Below are 25,228 nucleotides of genomic sequence, written 5' to 3' on the forward strand. Positions count from 1 at the left end.
TGTAGATTTCCAACTTCTGTATGTATTCATTCACTTGGCAAGAAAAAAATTTAGAAATAAGAAATCAAAAAGCACCGTCCAATTATAAAAGATAAACCTCCACAGTGTTTGACAGAAATGAATGTAGGGACAAAAAAAAAAGAGAGAAGAAAACACTATACTATTTATAATAATAGTTCATGTATTATGAGGTTGGGTAAATGGGGATTTTTTAGCTGCAGGAATAACAACACTCTTGTAGAAACGAACGCGAGGGTTTTTAACCGCAGGCAACAATCTCGTGAATGGCGTCTGCGACAGAAACGTCCTCAGCTCTAACTGTCAGTTTCATTGCAATGTCCTTTGAGCTGTCCATTCCAAACTGTGCCCTCACCAACACTTTCACATTCCCTATATACACACCTGACAATAAACACGTGTGTGACCTTGCGTTGGTCGGAATTTTCTCCGTCCCCTGCGATTTGCGTCTCTAGTGTCAGTTTCAATTTCCGGGAACACCACAAATGGTCATATACTCAAAAAGACTTTATCTAATCCACAATAATCTTAGCCCTCAAGTCTCAGAGGGTCAAGTCTAGTAGTTTCTCTATCGACTATGAGAAAAAAGTTGCAGAGACTAACCTCACAAATCTGCATGCCAAGAAGATCGGTGACAGCGTTTACAGCTTCTCCTAAGCTGTCTCTTTGGCCAAGACCATATTCGTCTACACGCTCATCTTCTTCATCCATGCTTTCCCATGCATTCCTGAAATTGGAGACACCCACTTTCACCATGTAATCTCCAGCTACAACCTCAAGATCCTCCAGCTGGTACTCATCTTCTACTCCATCATCATCTGCATCTGCTTCACCTGTGCTTGGGTCAACCTGATTAAGCACAAACAGACTGGTCATATTGTTTTCTTTGGTCTCCGTGATTAATTAAAGTCATTCTAGAACTTCCTCTCCAGATACGTCAGTGATTACCAGAGTTCTCCACAAAGTATTATGAGATTTTTTGAACATCATTTCAGCGAAATAAAAAGATGGAAGTGAAAAGCCTGTTCAACATGTACCTCCTTAACAACGAAAGTTAATGTGTTGGAGAACTTTCCAACAGCAGGGACCCCTGCTGGCTTCTCAAAAACCACAAAGGCTTGACCAGGCTTATCATAAGGAAGTGAGTTTAGGGCCTTTGAAGTTACTTCATTGAATTCTTCTGCTTCTGAAGCATCTACAATGACATTGACCTACAAAACCATTCCAAAATTAGTGATATGAGTAACGTAAGGATAAGATATGCTTTACACCAATGTTCAGTACCCTCTCCAACAACTGCTCTGGGACTGTGTTAGTGCAGTTGTACTGTAACACCACATGACTGTCATAAATATGCTTTACAACATTGACGGCGTATTCTGTTTCTGGTTCAGTTAGCTCCACAGGCGGAGAAGACTGAAAAAAGGAAGTACAAGTTAAAGCAAAACAAGGTAAGCCAAAAAGATTATAGTGAAACAGAAGAAAAATCAGCCCTAACCTTGAAAATTTTTCCAAAGGCGGCAAACTCTGGCATAGATGAGAGAAGTTTTTCGTAGCCATCAAAACCAGAAGCAGGTGCAGCTGGTGGTGCACCAAGACCAGTGGGCTTTTTACCCTGGGCTTTCTTCTCTGCAAGGGGCTGGGATTTAACTTCCCTAGACACGGAGTTGACATCAAAAGCTTCTTCAGAGGGCTCCTGCATGATCAAAGATTTAAGATAACTGATGTGCTAAGAAGGATATGAAAACTAGAAAACTGAGAACTGGATAACTCACATAATTCTTCAGACTAGTTTCCAAGTTGACCAGAGGAACCTCAAGGGAACCAAACAGAAAATCCTTGGTCTCTTTATCAGTGTCAACAGTACCATCACCACCAAGAACACTCAAAAATAGTGTTGCTCTATCACGGACCTTAAGATAAAAAGAGGTCGCAACTCATAATCACGGAAAGAATCATGAAACGACTTGCATGCTTCTCACCTCAGAAAATGTTAACAAAGGGAATCACATGCATGTATGTTCAATGATGAAACCGACTCAAGGGGACACAACAGACATACAGAAACAGCAATGTTTAGGAACGCACCTCATCATCACTGTCATAGATGCAGCGCTTCAACAGAATGGTAATCCGGGGCTGCCAAGCATCCATTGATTATGCTCTTTATCATCATTCAAAGAAGATAAAACGAGAAAAAATGGTTAGCAAGATAACTACACATACCTTCAAGGATTCAACCATAAACCCGAACTTTGCAAGTGTGGAAACAGCAGCAGCCCGGACAGTGGCATTTTCAAGATGCACACGGTTGTAAATATATCGTATATACTTGCTTGGATCTGAGGTGTTAGGTCCCTCAATTCCCAGAAAATGAAGGATCTACGCAACAAAACACATTTAAATATCACATAAGCAGTTTTTAATAGCAACCACAGACGGGTGTTGGATAAAATAGTTTACCTGTGTTGAAAGATATGTGAATTCACAATCTTCAATGAATTCACAAAGATGAAGCAATCCACTTTCTTTCGCATCAGGAATATCTCTGATAATGGTCACAATAGAATCCACTATTGCTCTTTTATACTCAAATCCACCTTCTTCCCTAAGAATGTTGCTTAAGAAGGTCATCCTATAAATAAAAAGGTGACAGATTAATCATAAGCCAAATGCTATAGAGACACTGTAACATATTTAAATCACTCAAAAGAATAGCAATGCTCGAAAAAGAAACTACAAATAATAAACATCCTAAGACTTTACTTACAAGGATCTGTATTTGAGTGGAAATTTCACACACAACGATCTTATAGCTTCCACGACCACAATTTTGAACTCATCAGCAATATCTGACATAAAATTAGTTATCTGCTTCATCAAGCGTTCTACACTTGATTCGTTCCCTGTCTTCAAGAGTGTGGTTATTGCGAGTGTAGCAATGCTTCTATTCTGATCAGAAATTAAACTCTCCATATCAATGTTGCAGTTGGTGACAGCCATAGGATGAGTCATTGCAACCTGTGGTTCAAACTTGTGTTTAGTGTACAGTTAAACGATGAAGCTACCCAGAAAAACATAACATCATTTCGATTTTTCTCAATGTACGAAGAGAAGAATTGAAAGAATTCTTCACGAAGATTTTGATCTAAGAAAGCGTTGTAAACCTTGTTCAGAGTCCGAACAGCAGCAAATCTCAACACTGGTCTGGGGGAACTCAAAAAAAGCTGGAGAACAGTGATTGCTGGAGTTAATTCTCGGCTTGTCACACCGTCAAGCTCAGTGATCGCCCTGGCAGCCTCAAGGATCACCATTTCTGCTTTATGGCGGAGGCAACTCTCCAGAAATTCATAGAACGGACGTTCTCCAGATTGACCGTGGTTGGCCATGTCACGGATAACCTGAATAATAGAAACTGAAGCTAAATAACGCAAATATTTTCATCCACAAATCAAATGATCAAACAGAGGAGAGGAGTAACCTGGCTGGTGTAACGTATCAAAAGACACTGAGCCAAGGGAGAGCGGACAGATCCCCTGGTCAAGCTACCAACCAACTTGCTAACAGCCAAGCGATCATTTTGGCGTATCTGAACATGATAATTGATTTTCAACAATTATTAGATTAACTCTCACTACCTTTATAAATAAAGAAGGAGAGCATATCATGTTGGCATTATTTTTGTAACAGCAGCGATACATATCATTTGCTAACTAGTACAACTTCAAGTTTAGGCACATAATATGTTGGCCTTCCAGCTTAAAAAGTTACATATGCTAGAATCAGCAGTATCAGAGACAGACTACAGGCAGAAGATTGAACCTCACAAGAAAACAAAGTTGCTGGAAATGATCATGATAAAGAGTTATGATGCCGATACATAAAACTTATTGTGTGTGTTTCTAGACCAATACTCATAGTAACACTTTCTCTATTTTCATGATACTTCTTCTCAGTGGCTATTTAATTAAACAAAGAGCAGAAACATAAACCAAATTGACTTCGGTAATACCAATGCAACAAACTTACCTGATGGAGCAAAGCTAGGGCATGAAACTGAACAAGGGCTGATCTGGATTGAATACCTTCTTGAACCTCATTGCTCCATCTTTTAACAATTTCTGGGTTTGTCTGTAAAAGAAAAACTAAGAATATAAGCATAACATTACAAATCAGAAACAACCTAATAGTTTTGGGGTGTAAAAGGTACCCGTAGCAAGTGAAGCCCACTGACCAAAGCAGCACTTGAAACAACGGGATTCTTATCCACAATGGCTTGTTTCAAGTACCGCTCAATTTGAGTGAGAAGCGTTCCGTCAATGATCCGGCAGAGGACACGGATAGCATTAGCTCGATACATATCAATTTTACTGTTCATGTCCTTCATCAGGGAGCTTGTTACAATGATAACCTATGGGTGAAAAAAACAAACAACATATCTTGAAATTAAACCTACAAATAAGCGCCATGATTTTTCGTATTAAAGTTTTAGTAAGATTTGCAAACCTCATCCGATGATGGAGATAACTCCTTAATGATCAAGTAGACCATTCTCCTCAAACCAGTGTCTTTCGACTGGAAAAGCTTTGTAACTGAAAAGAAAACTTCCGTTGCTTCGACCTGCATATGAAACAGAATTAAAACTTGTCAATTTCACACCACATGTGCTACTACTACAATATCAAATAAACTCCCATCGGGAAGGGGTAAGAAGGGTCAGGGACACTAACCTTGGTGAATGACTCCCCTTGGTTAAGCAAATAAAGAAGTTTGGTGATGACCTGGGAGCATCTTCTAGGATCAACCTGAGCGTCATTAAAGACTCTAGCTTCTTGAAGTACAGCTCCCTTCTCAATTCCCATGAATGGAGAATACTCCACTGATCCAACAAAATAATCAGAAATTGAAATTAGCAAAAAACAATTCACACCGATATCGTTGATCAAAACTAAACAATGTATGTAATTATCACAAAAGCACATAAGTCTGGGTGGGTACTCGAGATTGTAGATCTACGCAACAAAAAAAGTCACAAATATGCCGAATGTGTCGATCAGATCTAGAAGATTAACATCTGGATCTAAAACTTGCGGAAACCAGATAATAAATTCGAAACACAAGACTCTATAAATTATAAGGGAATCAAGCATACACTCATCGTCGTGATCATCGTCTTTCTTCACGAGGGGTTGCGCCATTGCTGATCTCTCTTTAGAATTACTCCGTCACTCAGATCTCGCTTTCGCTACCTTTCAGCTACAGATGCTACACTCAAAATGCGGGAGAAGAAAGAAAGATCTCTATCAATGTTTCTTTATGTTTTTGAGTCCCCACCCAGGAGAAGAAGAAGAACTCAGAAACTGTGGGATCGAGTGAGAGAGAAGAGAGAAGACTACTTTTTCGAACCGGCCCATTGGGTTAATTTTTTCATTGATCTTTTACCCAAAAAAAAAAAAAAAAAGATTACAAAAACTTATAAATTTTTAATATGATTTTTTGTAAATTGTTCGGATTTTTTTAATACAACATTGATAAACATAATAAAAATCTTGATTATAAAACCATAATTAACGTGGTAATTTAAGGCTTTGTACTAAATAAGTAGTATATTTCAACAAAACCAAACTAATCTCTCTGGTCTCAAATATCACACTCCTAAAATAACATCATAATTCAAACTGTCACACTGCAAAACTTTGACGCAGAATGAAGAAACCATTGAAAAAGAAAAAGCCAAAAGGAAGAAAGTGAATATTATGACAAGTGTGTGTGTTCTTTTCAAAGCTGAGGATTGCGTTTCATTGAACCTCTATTCATTTCTTCACTACTTGAAGCAGACGGATTCAAGCCATACTCACTTGTTCCACCATATTCACTGCTCTGATACTCTTTGCTCTCTAAAGCCAATTTCTTGAATTTTTTCATGTCTGCACTGTACGAGCTAGCGTCATACTCCGAGCTCACGCTTCCTGGGCTCAAGTACGTGCTTTGTCCTGGTCTTGTTCCTTCACTTAGATCCTCCATTGACATATCTCCTTCTAGTGCTCGTACAATCTTTCATTCATATATACACACATTTCAAGATTTTAACGAGTATGTCACATTTATCATCAAGATTGTGATTAAAGGAGTGTTTTGAGTTTTTAAACCTGGCTCATCTTAGGACGTCTTCTTGCAGAATGTCTGATTGCTGCAGCTGCACAAGAAGCCATTCGAGCCATCTCTTGTTGATCGTAGTTTAGCTCTAGACGCGAATCTGCCAATTGGCTGTAGTCTCCATCTTGAGCTGCTTTCAAACTCAAAGGCCTTGCCTGCAACAACAACAATAGTAAGGTTTTGTTTTTGTGTTTTGGAGATAAAACAAGTAAAGCGAAGAGGCGGACACGACTTACCCAATCTACCAAACTGTCTTCCATTTCTCCAGTTAAATCCACTGGAGGTCGTCCGGTTATGAGCTCAAGAAGCATTACTCCAAACGAGAAAACATCAGATTTGTCAGATAACTTTCCGCTTGATGCATACTCTGGAGCTAAGTATCTGAATCAAAGAAAGATAAATGAAACCGAGTGAATAAGTGCTCTATAAGCAATTGACCTTAGGACAGTTCACAAAAGCTATTTACCCGAAAGTTCCCATGACACGTGTGGAGACATGAGTATAGTTGTCTTGAGATAGCTTAGCTAATCCAAAATCTGCAACCTGAGTACACAATAGACATCAATACATTTCGACACAGCTTTGGAACAAAAACAAGGGAAATAAAAGTAGAAGTAGTACTACAAGAGTCAATATATACCTTGGTTTCAAAACTGAAATCAAGAAGAATGTTTGCAGCTTTGATATCTCTATGGATAATGCGAGGATGACCTACCATTGATGTAAAACATAGAATCTTATAATACCGTAAAGAGAGCGAGATAGTAATTACATCAGTGTGAGATAAATATGTGCTTACAGTCTTCATGCAAATATGCAAGACCTCTAGCTGATCCCAGTGCAATCTTCACTCGTGTAGACCATTCCAAAACCGGACGACCCTTACCTAAAATTTCAGTCAAGTTATTGGTTAAAGAGAAACCATACTTAAAGGTGTTAATTCAAGCAAGTATTCTGTTAGATGAATGTACCGTGAAGATGGAATTCAAGAGTGTTATTAGGTATAAACTCATAGACCAAAAGCCTTTGACCACCAGAGATGCAATATCCAACAAGAGAAACGAGATGACGATGATGGACACGGCTAATGATATCAACCTCTGCTTGAAACTCTCGTTCGCCTTGTCCACTTCCAAGTTTAAGACTCTTCACTGCAACTTCTTTGCCACTAGGCAAAACACCTTTATGAACATACCCAAATCCTCCTTGTCCCAGCAAATTCGACTGAGCAAAACCTTCTGTTGCAATGGACAGTTCATCGTATGTGAAAGTGCTTTGGTTATGACCAAGAGTCGCAGCTTGAGGCGACGGTGTAGCACTTGGACCGGTTAAGTTGGATTTGTCACTGTGAGGACCAGACACAGGTTGCTTTGGTCCCCAATTACCTCCTCCTTGAGCAGCCATATTTACCACATGATCTTGAGGTGTTCCCTTATAATAACCACCATTACCTACACTATGCAACATCTCCTTTAGCATCTAACGTCTGACCCTTTTGCACTCTAATGGGCTTAAACGCTTGCCATGAAACTAATACATACCACTAGACTATGATCGTTTGTAAAAACTTAATTATCTATTGATATTGTTATAAATTCCGGTTATACTAAACTCTAATCTATGCTCCTATGACATTACCTGTTGGTGCTCCATAAGGATTGTTATTGTAGTAGTGCATGTGGTTGACCTGAGGGGACTTTTTCTTCTTCTTCTTGCAACAGATGCAAACACACACTAGAAGTAGAAGCAAAAGCCCTGCTCCTACAAGAACTCCAATAATCAATCCAATGTTGGCTTGTGGATGATGATTCCCTGATGACAATGAGTCTAAATCTCCACTATTCTGAGGTGGGCTACTTGACCGAGGCGGTGAAGGTGAGCCACCGTCACCGGAAGTTCTGTTCCCTGAAGATGGTGGTAACGGAGTGAAACTATCTCTGTTATTACCACCATTGGCACCAGGAGAAGGAGGAGATGGTCTATCTAAAGGCGGTGATTGGTTCGATGGTGTTTGTGGTGGTGCCTGCGGCTTTACCGGAGTTGGGCCTTCAGGTGAAGGTGGAGCAGGAGGAGTCTCTAGAGTTTTCGGTGGCGGATTAGCTACAACCGGCGGCGATGGAGGAGGAGTGGTTTCCTGACTCGGCGGTGCAGGCGGGGGTGAAGAAGAAGCTGAGCCATCGTCGTTATTTGGCGGAGGAGCAGAATCGGATGACGGTGGAGGTAAAGAAGGTGGTGATGGCGGCGATGATGACCCATCTGAAGGTGATGTCCCATTTGAAGGCGGTGTGCCATTTGAGGTTTCAGGAGCAGGAGGTGAGTCCACCGGCGATTCCGCCATTGTTTGTCTCTGTTTTTGTCGGTGAAGGGTTTCTCAACGGTTGAGAAACCTTCTCCCCGGTGATCCTCGACGCAACAGCCTTGTTTCTCAAGCAAACACACAAAATACTCAGGAATCAAAATCTTAACGCAATAGAAACAGAATCTGGAGAATACGTGATGAAGAAGGTTAGAAAGAGAATGAAAGGGAGAGAGAAATTGTAGAAACAGCTTGGAGAAATAGACTTTCTCCTATGAAGGAGGAGACATCATCTCTTCTGACAAAATGATAACACTTATTACTATAATTAGGGCAAAGCGTGTCTCTTCTCTTACCATATATCATCTATATTTGCTCTTTCAAGAAAAACCGTAGTCTCTCTCTAATTTGGTCTCTACTACTTTTGCATGTGTGCCGTTTGAAGTTTGGACCATATCGGTTTATACTTTATAGGTTTAGAAAATAATCCAACCGGGTTTGAAAAGGCGGGAGTTGTTGTTAACTCATTACGTTTGTAGCGGCTGTGATCTTAAAAAGCCTCTGAAAGAGATCTTGTCGAAGAAACAATAACCTGAATTTATTAACGGACACTCTTAGTACATGTAGCTTTTGGGTATAACCATAATCCGTAGAAAACATTCCCACGACCTTTTGCGGAATCATATATCTCTGTTCAACGTTACAATTCATTAAAGTTCAAAGTAACCATAAACACATTCACATATCTCCGAAAGCTTCATTTGACAGTTACATTAAACATTAATTGATGGGTCTAAAACCCCTAACTAATATCACCGTCTCCTACATACGTCCGACAAATCTCCAGAAAATAAACCAAGCTCAAAGGTTGAAGCCGCAAAAGGTGGGATAATGTACCTTGGCTTAGAAACAGAACATCAAGAAGAGCTACCCGCAAATCTGAACACTATGATGTAGGACCACTAAACCGAAGAAACATTGTCTGAACCTGGAGTTGGGTCTGAGCTTCCGGCCATTGTTGTACCAGCTACAAAAGAACCAGGAATAGTGAAACCTGGAGGGGGCCTTGGCATTGGTGGGCGGGGAAATGACATGCCCAAGGGAGGCCTTGGACCTACATTAGCAAAATTTGCAGCGATTCTGTTTGTTGGTAACGATGCTTTTGAGGACATTGAAGGTGGGACACCTAGTCGAGCTGCTATGATCTGAGCCCTTTCATGATATAGCCGTTGCCTTGACCTTTCTAATTGCTCTCTTACCCTCATTGTCAAGCTTTCAGCTTCATTGAAGATAGATAGCTTTGCTTCTAGTTTATGTAACTGCTTACATATATAATAAAAAAACCCTCATTATTACGTTACAACTCTGAACAATAAAGCACCAAAACAGAATCTAACCTGCATACACATGAACCATGTCTTACCTGCTTCTCTATCAATGATCCCGAAAGTTGTCTGATATGATCTTCTTCTTGCTTTGCAAGATTCTTTGCCTTTACTGCTGCGGCTGAGATAGCGGAGATAGCTGCGCGCTTAAGCTTCTCGATGTTATGTTTGTCTTTTGTCCCTTCACAAACATCCTTCTCTTTCTTTCCTTCTTTCTTTGGACTTTCACCTGCAAAACAGTATTTAGACAATAACCCAATAAGATATACAAGAATCATGCTGTACAGGTAAAGTTTTCATGTGTAGAGAGAGTGGGAGAGAGAGAGAGAACCAGCTGTTCCATTTTCCGTTGCAGAAGCTGATCCAATGGGCTGCTGAACAACAGACGTGTCTGGAGGACTAAGAACATCCTTTGCACCCTCCTCCATAGCCTGTTGAACCTCCTCTCCTACTGTTTGGACCACATCTTGAGGATCCTTCTCTGACTGTAGTGTATCTTTCATCTCCACATCTTTTGATGCTTCTGGCTGAGAAGCATCATCTGCCGCTGACTGGGAGACAGTTGCTTGAGAGGCGTCTTTATTTTCACTACAAAGCTTATTCCCATCCTTCAAAGGTTCTTGAAGCTCCTTCCCTGAACATTTGTCCTGCGATTGACACATAACATCCGCTGGTTTCTCTGAAGTGTCAGTTGTGACTGGCTTACTTGATCTTTTTTCTTGTACGGCATCTGGTTTTGTAGTAGAATTTTCAGTTCGAGAGCCAGGTTGCTTTTCTTCAGAGACTGAATTCTGATTTTCTTTACCTGTGTCAGTATCCGGCATTTCCCTATCATCTGGATTCAAGGAGACGTCTTCTGCTTTCTGGTTTTTTTTTTCTGGTTGCTCATCTTTATGGACATTTTCATCATTATCCTCTGCATCCGCACTGCAAATGTCTTGCTAGTTTTAGATTTAAGAAAAAACAACCCATATCTCCAAAAGATTGAGAGCAGAACAAAAACATAGAATGTTGAGAAAGATTATCGTATAACTGCGAAACCTTTTAGATTCAGTTGATTCCTTCTTGTTGTCTGGTGGATCTTCTAGAATGTAACAATGTCTTGTAGCAAGCAACAGTCCCGAATTACTCTGAAGAGATTTTATGGAAGCCCGGGCTGACGCAGTAGCAACATCAGATCCTGCCAATCGCACCAGAAAGGTTGCCTACAAAAAAAAAAAAAAAACCTTGCAAGATCAGAAAGGAAAGAGGGTGCGTTTGTAAATTAAGAAGAATCTTAGCAGTCCCCATGAATGCAAAGTTTCTGTGTTGCATAAACTACTTACCAGTCCCATGACAGGGTTTCCTAAATCAGCAAAGGAAAACGAGGCTTCAGGTGTGGAGGAATAACCAACATCTTCAAAAGCTTCAGCAAGAGCTTTCAGAGCAATGTTTTCGTCAGTCTCATCCTTACATCTTTCATCAGTGACGGTTTCTAGTTTGGGTGTTTTCTGGTCTGCTTCCACTTCATTAGTTTCTTCTTCAGGTTTGGAAGATTCCTGAGAGACTTTTCCTTCATTGTCCACTTCTGGTTCTGGAACTTCCTTCATAGTCTCATCTTCATCAACACGTGTCTTATTCTCTGCCTCTTCAGGTGTATCTTTTGGAACAGATTTATCATCTTTAGACACAGCTAAATCTGTCGTGTCTTTTGTGCTTGGATCTTTGTGGTCAATTTGATCAAGAAATGCATCCTCAATTGGCATTTGAAGAAAATGAAGCATACATTGAGCTTTTGTTTTTGTAGCAACATGCTCTGCAATCTCATTCCAATTTTCCTTGAAGATTTCTAAAGCTTCAAGGAGAAGAAGAGTCTCTTGATCAGTCCACTTCCCACTACCAACGCCAGGGGCCTCAGCAGGCTCCATTAGTATGAAATCAGAAGATGACATATCTGAGCTGAACTTGCCACTGTTAAAGCATTCCGTACATAAGTCAAAATCTGCCTGTCAAAAACTCAGTATTAGCATTTAAGTTTTAAATAAAAAGATTATAGTAGAAAAATACCTAAAAGAACGCAGTAATATCCATTTCTATGGATGAAATGAAAATAAGTAGAGAGATAAAACACCTGTTTCGGGCAGTGGTAGCGCTTGCGAGAGCAATCAGCTGAACAAGAATTGCAGTGATATTCGACTGCTGGACCCTCTTGTTTCAGCAATTCCTCAGCAGCAATCGGATCTGGAAACAACCCTGATGGTGTAGCTTGTGCTGTAAGACGAGGCTTGTGGACAATAGGAGGGCAAGCCTCATCAGCTTGAAATCGATATAAACTGTTAAGCAGTGACTCCTTATCCTCTAAATCATCATGATCAGGAGCCGTAGAACCAGTATCTGCTGGTGGAAATGGGTGGAAATTGATTAAGCCCCAGTAGTCCAAGAATTCCATCACCTCTTGCTTTGCCTCCGAGTCTCCAACCTCGAGTTCTGTTAAGTCTTTTAGTTCTATTTGTATGTTCGGATTGGAATGAAACTTCCTCATGATCCAATTCCGTATTTCCATATATACCTCAGAAGTGCGACCTTCCAACTTGCCATTAAAGAAAGAGGGTAATGAACGCTCCTCAAGCGGGTGAATTTTTTCCCATGAAAACCAACCTTCAAAGAATTTGAAGAACAGGAACCCAATTTACAGACTACTCAAAATGGGATAGTGCAAAATTATGTAAGATTAAACAACACCAACAACTCAAAATCTAAACCTAGATATCATATTACTTTCTAGCTCAACATTACCACAAGATAAGGACTAGGAGCATCAGTTCTGAATGATAAAAATGAGCATCCACATTCTACTTCAATCAGTCTTAAAGAATGAAATTTGCTCTAGTATCACAAGGTGTGACAGTATAACTTCATCTGGAATGCATCAAACACACTATATACATTCCCAGTGAGAGGAGTTCCAGAACCAAAATCTAGACTACCTCAAATTCTTTACTTGGCCTACTTTGGGAAAGTCTATCTCCATATAAAGTTTCGAAATTTGCAAAGAGCAAAACAGTGACAAATGTTAAAAAGATGAATAATTTGGTTTCAGTCTCAACCAAAAAAAAAAAAAGCAGGAAGAAGTAGAAGAACACAAACCGCAATGATTAGGCACGACATGAACATTAGTGTCACGAGATCTAATAGCATCGAAATCAGCTTCGATCTTAGCCTCCAAAGCCTCCCACTCACGGATCGCCTTATTAAGCTCTTCCTCCTCCTTAGGCTTATCTCCATCCGTACCCACCGCAACATTCAAAAGCTCCGACTTAACCCCATCCGCCGCCGAAAGCAAATTACTCGGAGCCTGACGAGCTCTAGTTAAAGGCCCATTATGCACCGGAGAAAAAGACGCAAGCATCGCCTTCTCACGCGTCAACATCCTCTTAGACGGCGTAGAGGATGAGAAATTAGAACCCCCAAGAGCATTCGCTTTCCTTTTCAAACCTCCTCCACGGCGCCGTGTCGCCGGCATCGGCTCAGATGACGGAGTATCTCCAGTGCTACCACCAGAAGCTAGGGTTCCAGCAGAATCGCGCCGTTTCTCCTCCATCTTCTCTCACTCTCTCCCTCTCTCTCTCTCTCACTCAGTGTGTCTTTGCAATTTCCAGCTACAAAGACACCATCAAAACGTTGCTATTCCCAAATCCCAATTTCGCTTCTTCTAGTTGAAATCAACAAATTTGTATCGAACATGTGTTGAACTCCGCACGCCTGAGTGGTTTATTTCGGTTTAACTTAATAAATTTCCAATTAGCCTTCCGGTTCGACGGGTATACTTCGTTTGCTCAGAAATTAATTTCGGTTCTAACCGGTTTTTGGTTGTTGAGGTTGACAAAATATCTTAAAATCTCGCTCTGTGGCTTAAAATTATGATCAATGCCAAATCATAATGAAGATTGGGAAAAAAAAGTAAAAAAGTGAAAGAGAAACAACAAAAACCCCTACAAGGTTGGTTTAATTCGGTTTCCATCAATCAATCTCGAATTAGCCTTTCGGTTTGATGGGTATACTTGGTTTAATCAGAAATTAATTTCGGTTCTAACCGGTTTCGGGTTATTGAGGTTGACAAAATATCTTAAAATCTCGCTCTGTGGTCAATTTCTTTTTATCAATACCAAATCATATAGCAAGATTCCCCGTCTTAAACTAATATGGGACCTCTGTCAAATTTTTAAAAAACCTAAAAACCCTTAATAAGTTTTTTTTTTTGAAAAAATTGGACCCTTCTGCTTAAAGAAATTTTTTAATATTTGGGATGGACCTGTGGCATTTGCCTACTCTGCCATGGGGTAGAGACGGCCCTGCCAGAACAAGAAGATTGGTAAAAAAAGAGAGAGAGAAACAACAAAATTTCCTACAAGGTTTGGTTTTGATAATATATACAAAACTTAAAAATCATTTGCGGTGTTCTTGGAGTAAGAAATTTTCGAAACTGGTTCCTTTTAGTGTAGTCTGAATCTCTTCCCAATTCTGTACATGTTGTGACAATGTACCTCCATGAATCTTCACTTGCCGACTCTTTAGCTTACGTTTTGGGACCTTTAGAAACTCCTGTACATCGTCTAGTCTCTGCATCATTTTCAACATATATAAGATAATTTTACAAAACCAATGACTGAAACTAGTTTCAATAAGATAAAGATGTAAATAAATCACCGTGAGGTTCTTGACGACATCTTCGTAGTAGACAAGGATATGTCGAGTGGTGTTAAAGTAAGCCAATGCTTTTGAAGTCATATCTTGAATCTGCTTCAGCTCTGTTATCAAAAGTGTTGTGTTGATCATTGGCTTGTAACCCGCCAATATCTCAGCTTCTTTGGCCGAATGGGTGTGAGACTTGTGAGTCCCGTTTAACAGCTTAGCATCTCTGTCGTAAGAGTTTGCGAGTACTGATATCATGCGGCGCAGTAGGTTTTTCCTGAATAGGAAAACTGCAGAGACGCCTCGGGTTTTGAAGTATTCTACTATTTCTTCATGATGTTTCATTAGACCCTGCAATGTTTACGATGCAAAATCCATCATAAGATATAGTTATTGGGATGTTTACTAGTTCACTTGCTACTACATGGATCCTTCAATTCCCTCCACCATCAAATCACAGACTCATTCAACCTAACTTTTACTCAGTCCCAACTTTTACTCTCATCAACAGGGCCACATAGAAGCTCCCTAAATCAAAACATGTCTCTTTCACAAATGACATATCCTCAGAGTCTCCCTAATAGGTGAAGAGCACTGAGAGAAGGAAAGAGGTCATTCAAAACTACAACCTTATCTTTTCTTTAAGACCAGTCCCTGCAACATGATTCTCAACTTTACAACTATATTGCAAAAGCAAACATATATCTTTTTCAAGTTTAAAACATTGTAGCTCTTATCTAAACCAGATTCTATCACTTTAAACTCACAAGTAGTTAGTTATATGCAACAGTGACCAGTAGACAAAGATGGAATCTAGCAATCTCTTTGTGCAAGCATTCAAGCAGAGTCGAAAAGATACGAGTAAGGAAGACTAGAGATGTGTCACAATATGTCCGGGAATATCAGTGACTTTACCTGATTAAGCATCCATTTGAAGCCAACAGCGGAAGTGCATTCGTTCTTAGAGGCACTACTCAACCAGTCAAGATTATATACTTTGTCAAGAGTCTCAAAAATGGTGGAAACATTAGCCCTCCTATCTTTCACAGAAAATATCTCTCCATTGGAGCTTATATTAGTATGATTGTTAAGTAAAGTCTCAAACCAGCCACTACCAGATCTCTGCATCGAGAGAATCGCAAAGTACCTAATTGGTTGGCAAGAACATTCATCCCTAACACATTCAAAAACCCCACAAATCACTAATCAGTGTAACCGTAGACCCGAGAATCATTAAGTCTCAAACTTTTTGATCTATCATTTTACCTGTTATATGTCTTTGGTTTAGGATAATGCACAAAAGGAATGTCCCACGGTTCAATGTTAGGCTCAGGACAAGGCCTCTCAAACACTTCAACGTTCAAGAAACCATAGTTTGGGCTGACTCCTATTTGTTTAAGACAAATGGAGCAAATGTACACAGCACAAACCATTACAAAGAGGAGAACGACCATTCTCAAAACAAGTGAGGACTTTTTAGGAAGCTTCAAGACAAAACTATCCTGCAAAAGACAATACATTTATATACATCCTCGTGTTAATAAGCTTGTTTGTTTGTTTTAAGTCAAATGGGTACCAAAGTTTTGTCTGAATAAATTATAAAATCAAGAAAATCTCAGAATCTTTTATATTATAATGCCGGAAAGAATCAATTTTTATAGATTATAGAGTAAAGGAATAATGAAATTACACAACAACAAGGAGCTAAAACTACAGAAGATAACTCGTAATCAGATCAGACCACTCACGAGCAGATATAAAACAGGACAAGCGTTAAATAACCAACCACAGACACACAAAAAAAGTACCTTGGGGAGGAAAGAAGGGTCCTCGGCCATGGCTGCCTCGATTGAGAAAGAGAAATAGATTAGAGAGAGATGAAAAGATCAGAAGAGAAAGACATTGAATTTTTTCAGACACTCTGATAGAAAGAAAAAGAAACAATTTTTTATGGCCAAAAAAAAAGGAACAAACTTTATGATAAGAGAAGCTCAAAGACCGTTAGCTTTGGATTTGGGTAGCTCTTAGAATTTACGGATCTCGGATTTCTTATTATTAAACATTTAAAATGCGCCATTGGAATTTAAATGTTGATGATGATACCAGAAACAGAATTTGCAGAAAAAGCGTAAACACCGAGACGAACAGGTCGAGCTAGAAAACGACGTCGTTTCGTAACATGCACCCGTGCTTCACCACTATGGCCTCTTTTCAAATTATTTCTATTTAATTCGTGTCACACATGCCCTTTTTCATCAGTTTGACTTGTGCCTTTTGTTTGATTTTTTTTTTGCTATTAGTCGATCTCAATGCTTAAATTAAATGGATTATGGATGTTGTAAAAAATGACATTTGGTCAAATAAATCTGAATTTCTTGTTACACGTCTTCAACTAAAATTGCCATAAACAGAAAGAAAACAAATTTAAGTGTTGAGAATACTCTGACTCTGAGTTGTTGTAGAAAGGTTGATTTTGTTAATTCTCATTAAGTGTGGGGCGATGAGAAGTTGGAAAATAAACTCGATATTTATGTCGTCATTAATTTCTCCTTAAAGAAAAGCACCAAAACACACAAATAGAAGAAACTCTTCAACCGCAAACAATTTTTACATCGGCGAGGAACAGTGAAGAAGTGAAAAAAAAAAAACAGAGAAAACACATTAAAGAGTAAATTAGCTCTACGAATAGAAGAAGCTAAAAAAAAAAACATTAGCGCAACGATTTAATAAGAAAAAGAAAAAACAACAAAAGAACCGTTGGTTGAAGAATTTAATCGCTTCTGATTAATGGTGATAAAACGAAGTTTTCTTGTGATCTTTCTTGGATCTCACGAATCCTAATCCTAATCTTTCTCTCCACCAACCACTCGACCCTTTTGATTTGCTTCTCGGCGAATCATCATCCTCTTCACTGAGTTCTTCCCTTAGAGTTGACATTCTCTTCGTCGTGTTTGCCTCTTCTTTTAGAGGCAAGATCATGCCATCGAAGAAGATTTCATCTGCTGTCGTCATGGAGAAGTTTCTCGACTCCGAACTCAAAATCATCTGACGATGCTGGTGCCTCCTTGTACTTTATCATATCGTGCTTAGTAGCTGCGAAACCGCTAGAAAATGAGATCCTCGGCTCTGCGTATGAACCGTACTGATGTTGCTTCATGTTCGAACACTCCATCCTCTCTCTCTCTCTCTCTCTCTCTCTCTCTCTCTCTCTCCTCTCTCTCTCTCTCTCTCTCTCTCTCTCTCTTTTGTATTCTACTGTATGTATTTGTTGTAGTCTCTATAGGGAAAATGTTTCTATTTATATGATACATTGTAGGAGTCACATCTTTTTATTTTATACCAATATGAATAGATATATATAAATTTATTATTGTGTTTGATAGATCACACACACACAAAGATCTAAGGTTAGATTATTAATTAATTTAAGTTATCTTCAATATAACTTATAAACTCATTTTAGGGATCAACAGCGGGGAAAAGTTAAAAAAGCTTGGTCTCTTGATACACAAGAAGAGCCATTTTATATTAAGATCACAAAAACAGTACTGCATTACTACTTCTTTTAATTTAAATTGTTAGAGAAGATAAAACCCTAAATTAACGCAAAGGGATCGGATGTCTTAAGCACATGAACGTTTTAAGTTTTATGCACATGCATTTCCAAAATAGTCTCATGCAATTTCTGAGAAATTTCCCTAACATAGTTGTTTTATGCTTTTAATAGAAACGGGGATAAAAATAGTAATAATTGTTGGCTTTCCAAAGTCTCCAAAGGTTTTACAAGATTTGTTTATGTTCATAACTAAAACTAAAGAACAAATATAACATAAAACTGGAGGCTGAGTGTGATTAATAAATAGTTAATTCTCATAGTTATACACATCTTAAAAGACCCATGCATGTGACAATGATAGCTGTAATTGCAAAATGTAATTACTAATTTGAGTTCCCACGCAACTAGGTTTCCGACAAACCGTAACCAGTAATTATACACACACGTTGCTCTTCTTCTTACTCCACGCCAACCAAGAAACCTCATTTTTACAATTACAGACAAAACGGATATAATTAACTCTATACTATTTCTTATTGCATATGGTATCTGATGTATAGTACTACTATATATTGTCTCGAACCTTCCCAATTTTTTGATAAATATGTTAGCATAATATATACCTAACCTAAGTGTATATATATCTCATTTATCTCTTACATGGATAATGGGAGAAAAGAAAAGAATATATTAATATGTGCGTGACGTAGTCTGCTTCTGTATATATATTATATATGAAATTAGGGTGAATATCCTATAAATGGTCTCCCATATAGTGAACAAGCGTTGTCTCTTGCAGTTTACAAAATATGAGAAAGTTTTGTCTTCTTGTGAATGATTAATCCATCAGCAGCATTATTAAAACGTAACAAAAACAAAGGCTCGATGTACAAGGACGGATCTTGGATTCACTTGTTATTGTGTGACATACTATTTAAAATAAATAAACAACAATAAAAAAAGAGGTTCTGTGAACTTCGTGCTGCTTTCCACTTCCACTCCATTTCGTACACTCAAACCAACTTCGTTACTCGTTAGTCAATGTCGGTGTTGTCTTCTAACGAAGCAATCGTGATGATTCTAGTTTTAGGTTAGGATATATATGGCTGGATGGGCAAAAACTATTCAGAAATATACATCTCGATGATTTGTAGTTTTCTATAGAGGACGTTACATCCATCCTTTTTATACAGTACTTGGCAAACATTAATAACTAAAATGAGAAACTTAAATGTGGCGTGTACGTGCTGGATGTTCGTTTCGATGAGATGTTATAATAAGGTTCGAATAATATGTTGCTCTGGTATGTGACAAGTGACAACAGTCGATAAACTGGACAATAAGAAAACTAGGAAATGTATATCAGAATTAATAATACAAAAGAAATATGTGAATACCGAATGTATTTGCTATATATATTAGCATATAAGTATTATACTATTATGTAACACTCTCATTTGCAACGAGGCACCTTTACGAAGCTAATGAAAACATTGTATCTTATATCTTTCTACTGATATAGTGATATCCAACCTCGTAATTTACTAGCTAGTTGAAGTCTATATCTATTGCAAAAAGAAGTGTTTAGGGCAATAACAAAAACTCTCGTGTGTTTATTTTTGGAAAAGAAAAGAAAAAAACAAATGCTTTTACCAAAAAACAAATAAAGAAACAAGAGAGAGTTTCGTTAAGCTTCTGTTTCTTGTTGTTTATCATCTTAAGATTCTTAACCATTTAGACAGTTATTTGGTAGGCTATGTTATTATAGAATTATTAGGTCCATTAAAATTCATTCGGCCCATTGGTTCGTGTTGATAGGGTTAGTCTGAACTAAAGGACTAAACTATTTTTTGGTTGGTCAGACTCGTTGACGGTTTGACTACTTTATATGAAGAAAACAAGACACAGGAACAAGAAAGTAAAAAATCGGTTCCTACCAAAAAAAAAAAGAAAAAAATCGGTGATAACCCTCCAACTCCAATACTTGGGCAGACAGCGCATGTTTCTCAATAATTTTGTTATTATTATTTATTGACATGAAAGGAATGTGCACTTGACATAAAATAAAAAGTTGCATGGATCTTAACTAGGAAGTCATTGATGTTTCAACAAGATGGTGTAGGGGCAGGACCTCACTAGGTCTAGATGGCTTTTTCCTTGTCAAAAGTATCGAGAAGCTGATATATGGTTGTGACGGCAAGTAAGATTCCGGTCCCTGAGCCAATGGCTCCCGTGAGGTCGGCGAGAACAGTGAGTGCACCAATGCACATTCCTCCAAAGGCGGCTGCTGTTGGGATATAACGGTTGAGCTCCTTTTGCAGATTGGAGTCTCTGTGTCCAGACATCACCATGTGTTGCTCCTTGAGCTGTTTACGTCTCTAGCAGAGCTTCCCGAGACTTGAATCCACGTCACCGAGAGAAACGCGCAAGCAGAGAGCATGAAGACTATGTAAAAGAGTGCGTGGAAGGGATGAGCTGCCATGTCCGTCAAGCTTACTGGAGCTGTGATCAAGTAAGCAAGACCACCGACTGGTACGGACTCTCTCCACTGCCCAAGTAAGTTCACCAAGAAGTTGCCACTGAAGTTACGGTGAAGAAGCAGAGAGATGAAGTAGATATTTGAGACGAGCGCAGATTGGAGTATGATAGGCATGTTGGAGGTGTAGAATAGCTTGATCGGGTAGTTAGCTTGACCACCACGGCGATCCTTTGACCTAACTGGCAAGACAACGCGGAAACCTTGGATGTAGACGACGATGAGGAAGACCAAAACCGTTGCGAGCAAGTTTGTAACGTTTAGAAGGCTTTGCCTGAAGAAAGCTTGTCGAATGCTGCTGGACTTGGTTATCAGGTTATGGAAGAGCGAGACCACAGCACCTTCGAACTCTGGTCTATAGGAGCGTGTGATGATGACAGGGCTACACGCTTTCCAGATAACGCTTTCGCAGAGATTGGTCGTTATGAAAAGGGAGATCGCTGAGCCAAGACCGTATCCCTTTTGGAGAAGCTCGTCGAGGCAGATAACGATGATTACGGCGAAGACAAGCTGCAGGACGATGAGTACTGCGTTTCCGAGACCGAGCTGCGCAACAGGACCGTACATTCCAGAAAGAACATATGCCATGGCTTGACCAAGGGCGATTAGAATGCCAAGAAGCTTCTGGGCCAGAGCGCGATCCTCATTGGGGAGCTGAATGATCTTTGAGCCAGTCAATAGCTGAATGACGAGCCCTGATGTGAGGATTGGACAGATACCTAGCTCATGACGGTGCCGCGGCTCGATGCGAGAGTGGCACGCGTCCAGTAGAAGGGATCGGCACCGGTCATGGAGTGGATGCCGTAGAGAGGAAGCTGACTACAAACGAGAAACAAGAAGAGAGCGGTCAGAGTGTAGATGACCCTCTTCCTCAACGGAACGTTCTTCTCCAAGTTACCACTTTGTACCTCTGGCACAAACCCCAATAATGGTTTCACTACACGAAATACACTTCCCATTCTTTCTCTCTCGATGTAACTATCTTTCTTCTGTCTAGACTTAGATTGCTTTCGTAAGAAAAAATATGAATAACTTGTGTTCATGGTGCAGCCTTTTTATATGGGTTTCACTATCTCTTCTAATCCAAGAAATCTTCCTCAATCCTCACCACTTTGTTTGTTGTTTCCTTCTTCTACTCTGTTTCGTGTTTACGTTTAGCCGCTTATCGGACAACTTGGGCACAAAATCAACGGAGTAGGCCCTTTAAGATCGACCCCGGCCCAATATGTGAGTTCTTTTCTAAAATCAAATTTAACGGTTTAAGTTAAGATAAGCAATGGCTCTAGTTCAGTGAATATGTTTATTAGATATTTATTAACTGAGAATAGAGAACATGACGAGCGCCTGTAGCTCAGTGGATAGAGCGTCTGTTTCCTAAGCAGAAAGTTGAAGGTTCGACCCCTTCCTGGCGCGTATGTTTTTTTTTTCTTTCTTCTTATGAAGATGTTCTAGAAGGAAGAGGTACTAATATTTGAATAGTCTTCTTCTGACTTCGCCGAATGAAATCATCTATCTCCGGCGAAGTAAAAAACCCTAAATCTTCCTTCTTATTTTCGCCGCCGATTTAAGCTATGAAGGTTTTCCATCTTGACCGTGGAAACACTCTCTCTGTCTCCCTCTTCTCCGATGTCACCAACTCCAAGTACTCTCTCTCTCTCTCTTTCTCGATTTTTTTTTTCCATAACTCAGCAATTCTTGATTTGGTTATGAGAAGATAAAATTTGCGTTACTAGATTGTGTTTGTTTACTTGATTGAAACTTCTTAATCAGGGACTTATAAACAATTTGGGGAAACTCTGTTTAGTTTAAAGCCTCTTCCTTTATCTTCCCCCAAGTTTTGATTTTGTGTGGGGTGAGATCTGAAACTTAAACATTTGAGTGTTTCAGGGAGCTCTTGACTTCGATACTAGATGGAAGTTTGAAGGTTGAAGTCTCATTTCTCAATGCATTACTTGTAAGTTTTTTTTTATTGTTGTATCTTCCGTTTTCACATTCTAAACGGAATTCTTAGATTTCTTCAGCTTAACGTATTGTGTGTATCATCATCAGATTCCAGACATTTTCCCTCTATTGGCTGCTGCTCAGAAAGCACTTGTCTCCAACTCACGCGGTTCCTTATCAACCCGAACTCTTCATTCTGAGCTCGTTTACAATTACTCCGGATCTAAGCATGTAAGAACAATCTTTTCTTCTGCTTCTTTAGCCATTCCTGTCTACTTCTGATAAGCAAATGGCTTTAGTTCTGTTGGTCAAGCTTTAGCCTAGGACTTATAATGCAGCAGATTCTAGCTATTGTGAGTTGGTTAGAGAGTCTTTCATTAATCAAGTTTCTCTGGTTTGGTTGAATTGTCATTAAGAATAGTAGTTTTCTCAGACTTATCTAACATTGTTGTTCGCTTCTTTTTTCAACTAGATCACAGAATCATTGAAACGATGTGGGATTTCTGAGACTTCTACTTACATTCTAGCTGCCCGTTTCAATGCTTCTCCTGTCGAGGTCATAATCTCTTCAACCATCTAAGAACTGACTTACTTTTTTTTCAGTTATGTTTATCGACCATGACATGTTTTGAGATCAAAACCAGATGGAAGAGGTAGCGAAATTGATCAACGGGAAGGAGATCGATTTGGAGGAATTGAAGACACATGCAAATCAAGCCAATATACTAAAGGTAATGTTTTTTGGTAAAAGTTAAAAAAAAACCCTTTTAGTTAGCATCCTGTATTATAGGAATGATCTCTCTCACATCAAATTCTTTCAGCATTATAAGATAACTAGCCAAGAACTTGGGGTTTCCTCTCTCGGAGATGCAATTGTTTGTCGGATTGCAGCACGCGACGCATTGTAAAAGAAGAGATGTCTCTTTGTTTCTTTCTGTAATCACCAATTATAGTTTTCTCCTTTATAAACAAATTTGACTATTTGTTTGTAATTTAACTCCTTTATTTACTCTCCTCAGATAAGTTTAGCTCAGTTCTTTTTTTGTTATGAGATAAACATCGAATTGACTACAACACACAAAATTGAGGCTACTAATTACATGTCCTTTTCCCAAATATAGTCCAAAGAATCTACAAGGCATATAACAACAAACCAATGAGTTTGTTTGGTTCACTTTGAACAAGCTAGCTAGTGGCACTCTTATCACTGGAACATATCAGCAATAGTGTTTCCTGAATCCGAAGAATCTCCATTCCCAAAGTCCATCGTCATCATCATATTCATCCATTCTTCCATATTGCAGTCCCCTCCTTCTCCTCCGCGCCATTGCTCTGCTTCTACAGAATCCGTGGCACTCACGCTCGCGCTCGCACTTACACTCGCGTTTGCTCCTATATCATCAGCAGCAACTGGAGATGAAACAGAAGAAGTGTAGTCCACAAAGGGGAAGTTGAGTTTAGCTCTTGGCCCACGGAATCCAATGGCGGCTTTGTCATAAGCTCGAGCCGCATCCTCAGCGGTTTCGAAAGTGCCAAGCCAAACACGTGTGGCTCTCTTAGGATCCCTGATCTCAGCTGCAAATTTTCCCCAAGGTCTCTGCCTAACTCCTCTGAAACCATTCTTCTTGTTCTTCCTCTTCCTGATTTTCCCGCCGCCTTCCGACTTCTTCGCTGCCGCCGCCGCCGCCGCGGAGCTCCCTTTTCTACTACCGCTAGTGATCTCTTCCTCTTGTTGAATATTTTCAATCCTCTGATTTGGCGTGAAAAAGTAGTCGCAGCCGAGACATCCTTCGATCCTACACACTTGACAAGTGTCGGAATCAGAACGAGGCATTCCCGCGCTTATCACTGTGCTGTCCCCGGAGAAACCATGAAACGGCGTCGTATCGTTTTCCCCTGACATGACGTGCTGCAAAGCGGAGACTATAACTGAAAGCTCTTGCTCCGGTGACAGCTGTTCCTTTTGGTAATGGATCCGGGTTGAGGCTGGAGCTCCGACGAATTCGGTTCTGTTGTTAGGATAATGCATACCCAAACTGTCGATTTCGATCTTGAATTTCGAATCTTCTTTTTATTATTTTTTTTGGGTTCTTGTGTGACTCTTGAGAGTGTTTTTTAGAAGCACCTGGAGAGATAGATGAACAGGTTTTGATTTTGGTGTGAGTTTGGGAGACTGAAAGTGGAAAGAAGCTCTATTTATACGATGGCTCCGTGTTTTTCAAAATATCTACGTGGCTTGCTAAGCTGGCACACTCTTCAGACACGGGGTCGTTTTATTATCTGGTCTTTTTTGGAAACACGTGCTTTATTTCCTCGAATGTTTTTTGATGTCGACAATGACATCTTTTGTTTTTTTTTATCATTTTTGTTCTGTGTTTAGATGATAATGACATTTCTTTAAACATAATAGTAGTATAGTATTTTTAATCATTTCATCATACATGACGCCTTTTCAAGAACTGCTTCTTCTTTTTTTTTTTGGTGTTTGGTAGTAGTATTTATTTAATTAAAGATTGTGCTTATCAATTGTTCCTTTTTAACACAGTTTACAATCAAAAAATTTAAACATGTTTTTATGCGTTTTAAATCATCTAGGTACGTGCGTGACTGATTGGCTTAGAATAAATCACGTGCCTTTAATTTATCTTATGATTTCACATGTTATATTA

General features: G+C 39.3%; 6 protein-coding genes, 1 non-coding gene and 2 pseudogenes across 11 annotated transcripts; 2 read left to right on the forward strand and 7 right to left on the reverse strand.

Moving 5' to 3' along the window:
* Nucleotides 1–64: 64 nt before the first annotated feature.
* Nucleotides 65–5,532, reverse strand: LOC104716693 (coatomer subunit gamma). The gene is made up of 17 exons (XM_087470648.1): nt 5,171–5,532; nt 4,749–4,897; nt 4,525–4,638; nt 4,229–4,429; nt 4,048–4,149; nt 3,500–3,607; nt 3,186–3,419; nt 2,789–3,039; nt 2,482–2,653; nt 2,245–2,400; nt 2,107–2,157; nt 1,794–1,931; nt 1,517–1,714; nt 1,303–1,434; nt 1,056–1,229; nt 622–867; nt 65–454 (listed from the first exon to the last, which is right to left on the reverse strand). Exons 1-17 carry the CDS (start codon nt 5,214–5,216, stop codon nt 260–262), a joined length of 2,667 nt encoding a protein of 888 aa, XP_087326774.1. The 5' UTR covers nt 5,217–5,532; the 3' UTR covers nt 65–259.
* Nucleotides 5,533–5,588: 56 nt separating this feature from the next.
* On the reverse strand, nt 5,589–9,062 carry LOC147935753 (proline-rich receptor-like protein kinase PERK5). Its single transcript, XM_087470649.1, has 8 exons — nt 7,813–9,062; nt 7,146–7,625; nt 6,974–7,060; nt 6,815–6,885; nt 6,641–6,717; nt 6,411–6,555; nt 6,168–6,329; nt 5,589–6,072 (listed from the first exon to the last, which is right to left on the reverse strand). The coding sequence occupies exons 1-8, from the start codon at nt 8,510–8,512 to the stop codon at nt 5,797–5,799; spliced, it is 1,998 nt and encodes a 665-aa protein (XP_087326775.1). The 5' UTR covers nt 8,513–9,062; the 3' UTR covers nt 5,589–5,796.
* A 36-nt stretch (nt 9,063–9,098) lies between these two features.
* LOC104716695 (SWI/SNF complex subunit SWI3D) lies at nt 9,099–13,766 on the reverse strand. Of its 4 annotated transcripts, none has more exons than XM_087470645.1 (8): nt 12,982–13,598; nt 11,966–12,492; nt 11,181–11,840; nt 10,897–11,060; nt 10,661–10,782; nt 10,187–10,585; nt 9,894–10,084; nt 9,099–9,789 (listed from the first exon to the last, which is right to left on the reverse strand). In XM_087470645.1, the coding sequence occupies exons 1-8, from the start codon at nt 13,433–13,435 to the stop codon at nt 9,433–9,435; spliced, it is 2,874 nt and encodes a 957-aa protein (XP_087326771.1). In that variant the 5' UTR covers nt 13,436–13,598; the 3' UTR covers nt 9,099–9,432. The 4 variants fall into 4 exon arrangements, with proteins under 4 accessions (XP_087326771.1, XP_087326773.1, XP_087326770.1 ...); XM_087470647.1 differs by having other exon boundaries at nt 11,181–11,836; nt 12,982–13,539; XM_087470644.1 differs by having other exon boundaries at nt 10,187–10,782; nt 12,982–13,766.
* A 437-nt stretch (nt 13,767–14,203) lies between these two features.
* Nucleotides 14,204–16,793, reverse strand: LOC104716696 (uncharacterized). The gene is made up of 5 exons (XM_010434114.3): nt 16,335–16,793; nt 15,793–16,028; nt 15,442–15,700; nt 14,542–14,877; nt 14,204–14,454 (listed from the first exon to the last, which is right to left on the reverse strand). The coding sequence occupies exons 1-5, from the start codon at nt 16,362–16,364 to the stop codon at nt 14,281–14,283; spliced, it is 1,035 nt and encodes a 344-aa protein (XP_010432416.1). The 5' UTR covers nt 16,365–16,793; the 3' UTR covers nt 14,204–14,280.
* Nucleotides 16,794–17,103: 310 nt separating this feature from the next.
* Nucleotides 17,104–17,800, reverse strand: LOC104716697 (uncharacterized; annotated as a pseudogene).
* Nucleotides 17,801–20,223: 2,423 nt separating this feature from the next.
* On the reverse strand, nt 20,224–21,577 carry LOC104716699 (uncharacterized; annotated as a pseudogene).
* A 381-nt stretch (nt 21,578–21,958) lies between these two features.
* On the forward strand, nt 21,959–22,031 carry TRNAR-CCU (transfer RNA arginine (anticodon CCU)). Its single transcript has one exon. It is a non-coding gene; the product is annotated as a tRNA-Arg (tRNA).
* LOC104716698 (uncharacterized) lies at nt 21,967–23,592 on the forward strand. Of its 2 annotated transcripts, XM_010434116.2 has the most exons (6): nt 21,967–22,260; nt 22,506–22,572; nt 22,668–22,790; nt 23,032–23,115; nt 23,204–23,290; nt 23,381–23,592. In XM_010434116.2, exons 1-6 carry the CDS (start codon nt 22,190–22,192, stop codon nt 23,465–23,467), a joined length of 519 nt encoding a protein of 172 aa, XP_010432418.1. In that variant the 5' UTR covers nt 21,967–22,189; the 3' UTR covers nt 23,468–23,592. The 2 variants fall into 2 exon arrangements, 1 of the variants encoding a protein (XP_010432418.1); XR_015568918.1 differs by lacking the exon at nt 23,032–23,115 and having other exon boundaries at nt 22,004–22,260; nt 23,163–23,290.
* LOC104716700 (ethylene-responsive transcription factor ERF109) lies at nt 23,541–24,723 on the reverse strand. The gene has a single exon (XM_010434117.3). The coding sequence runs from the start codon at nt 24,586–24,588 to the stop codon at nt 23,764–23,766; it is 825 nt and encodes a 274-aa protein (XP_010432419.2). The 5' UTR covers nt 24,589–24,723; the 3' UTR covers nt 23,541–23,763.
* Between the last annotated feature and the right edge of the window lie 505 nt (nt 24,724–25,228).

The sequence above is a fragment of the Camelina sativa genome, chromosome 10, assembly GCF_030686135.1.
Source record: "Camelina sativa cultivar CO46 ecotype springtype chromosome 10, ASM3068613v1".
In the NCBI taxonomy this organism is placed as follows: domain Eukaryota; kingdom Viridiplantae; phylum Streptophyta; class Magnoliopsida; order Brassicales; family Brassicaceae; genus Camelina; species Camelina sativa.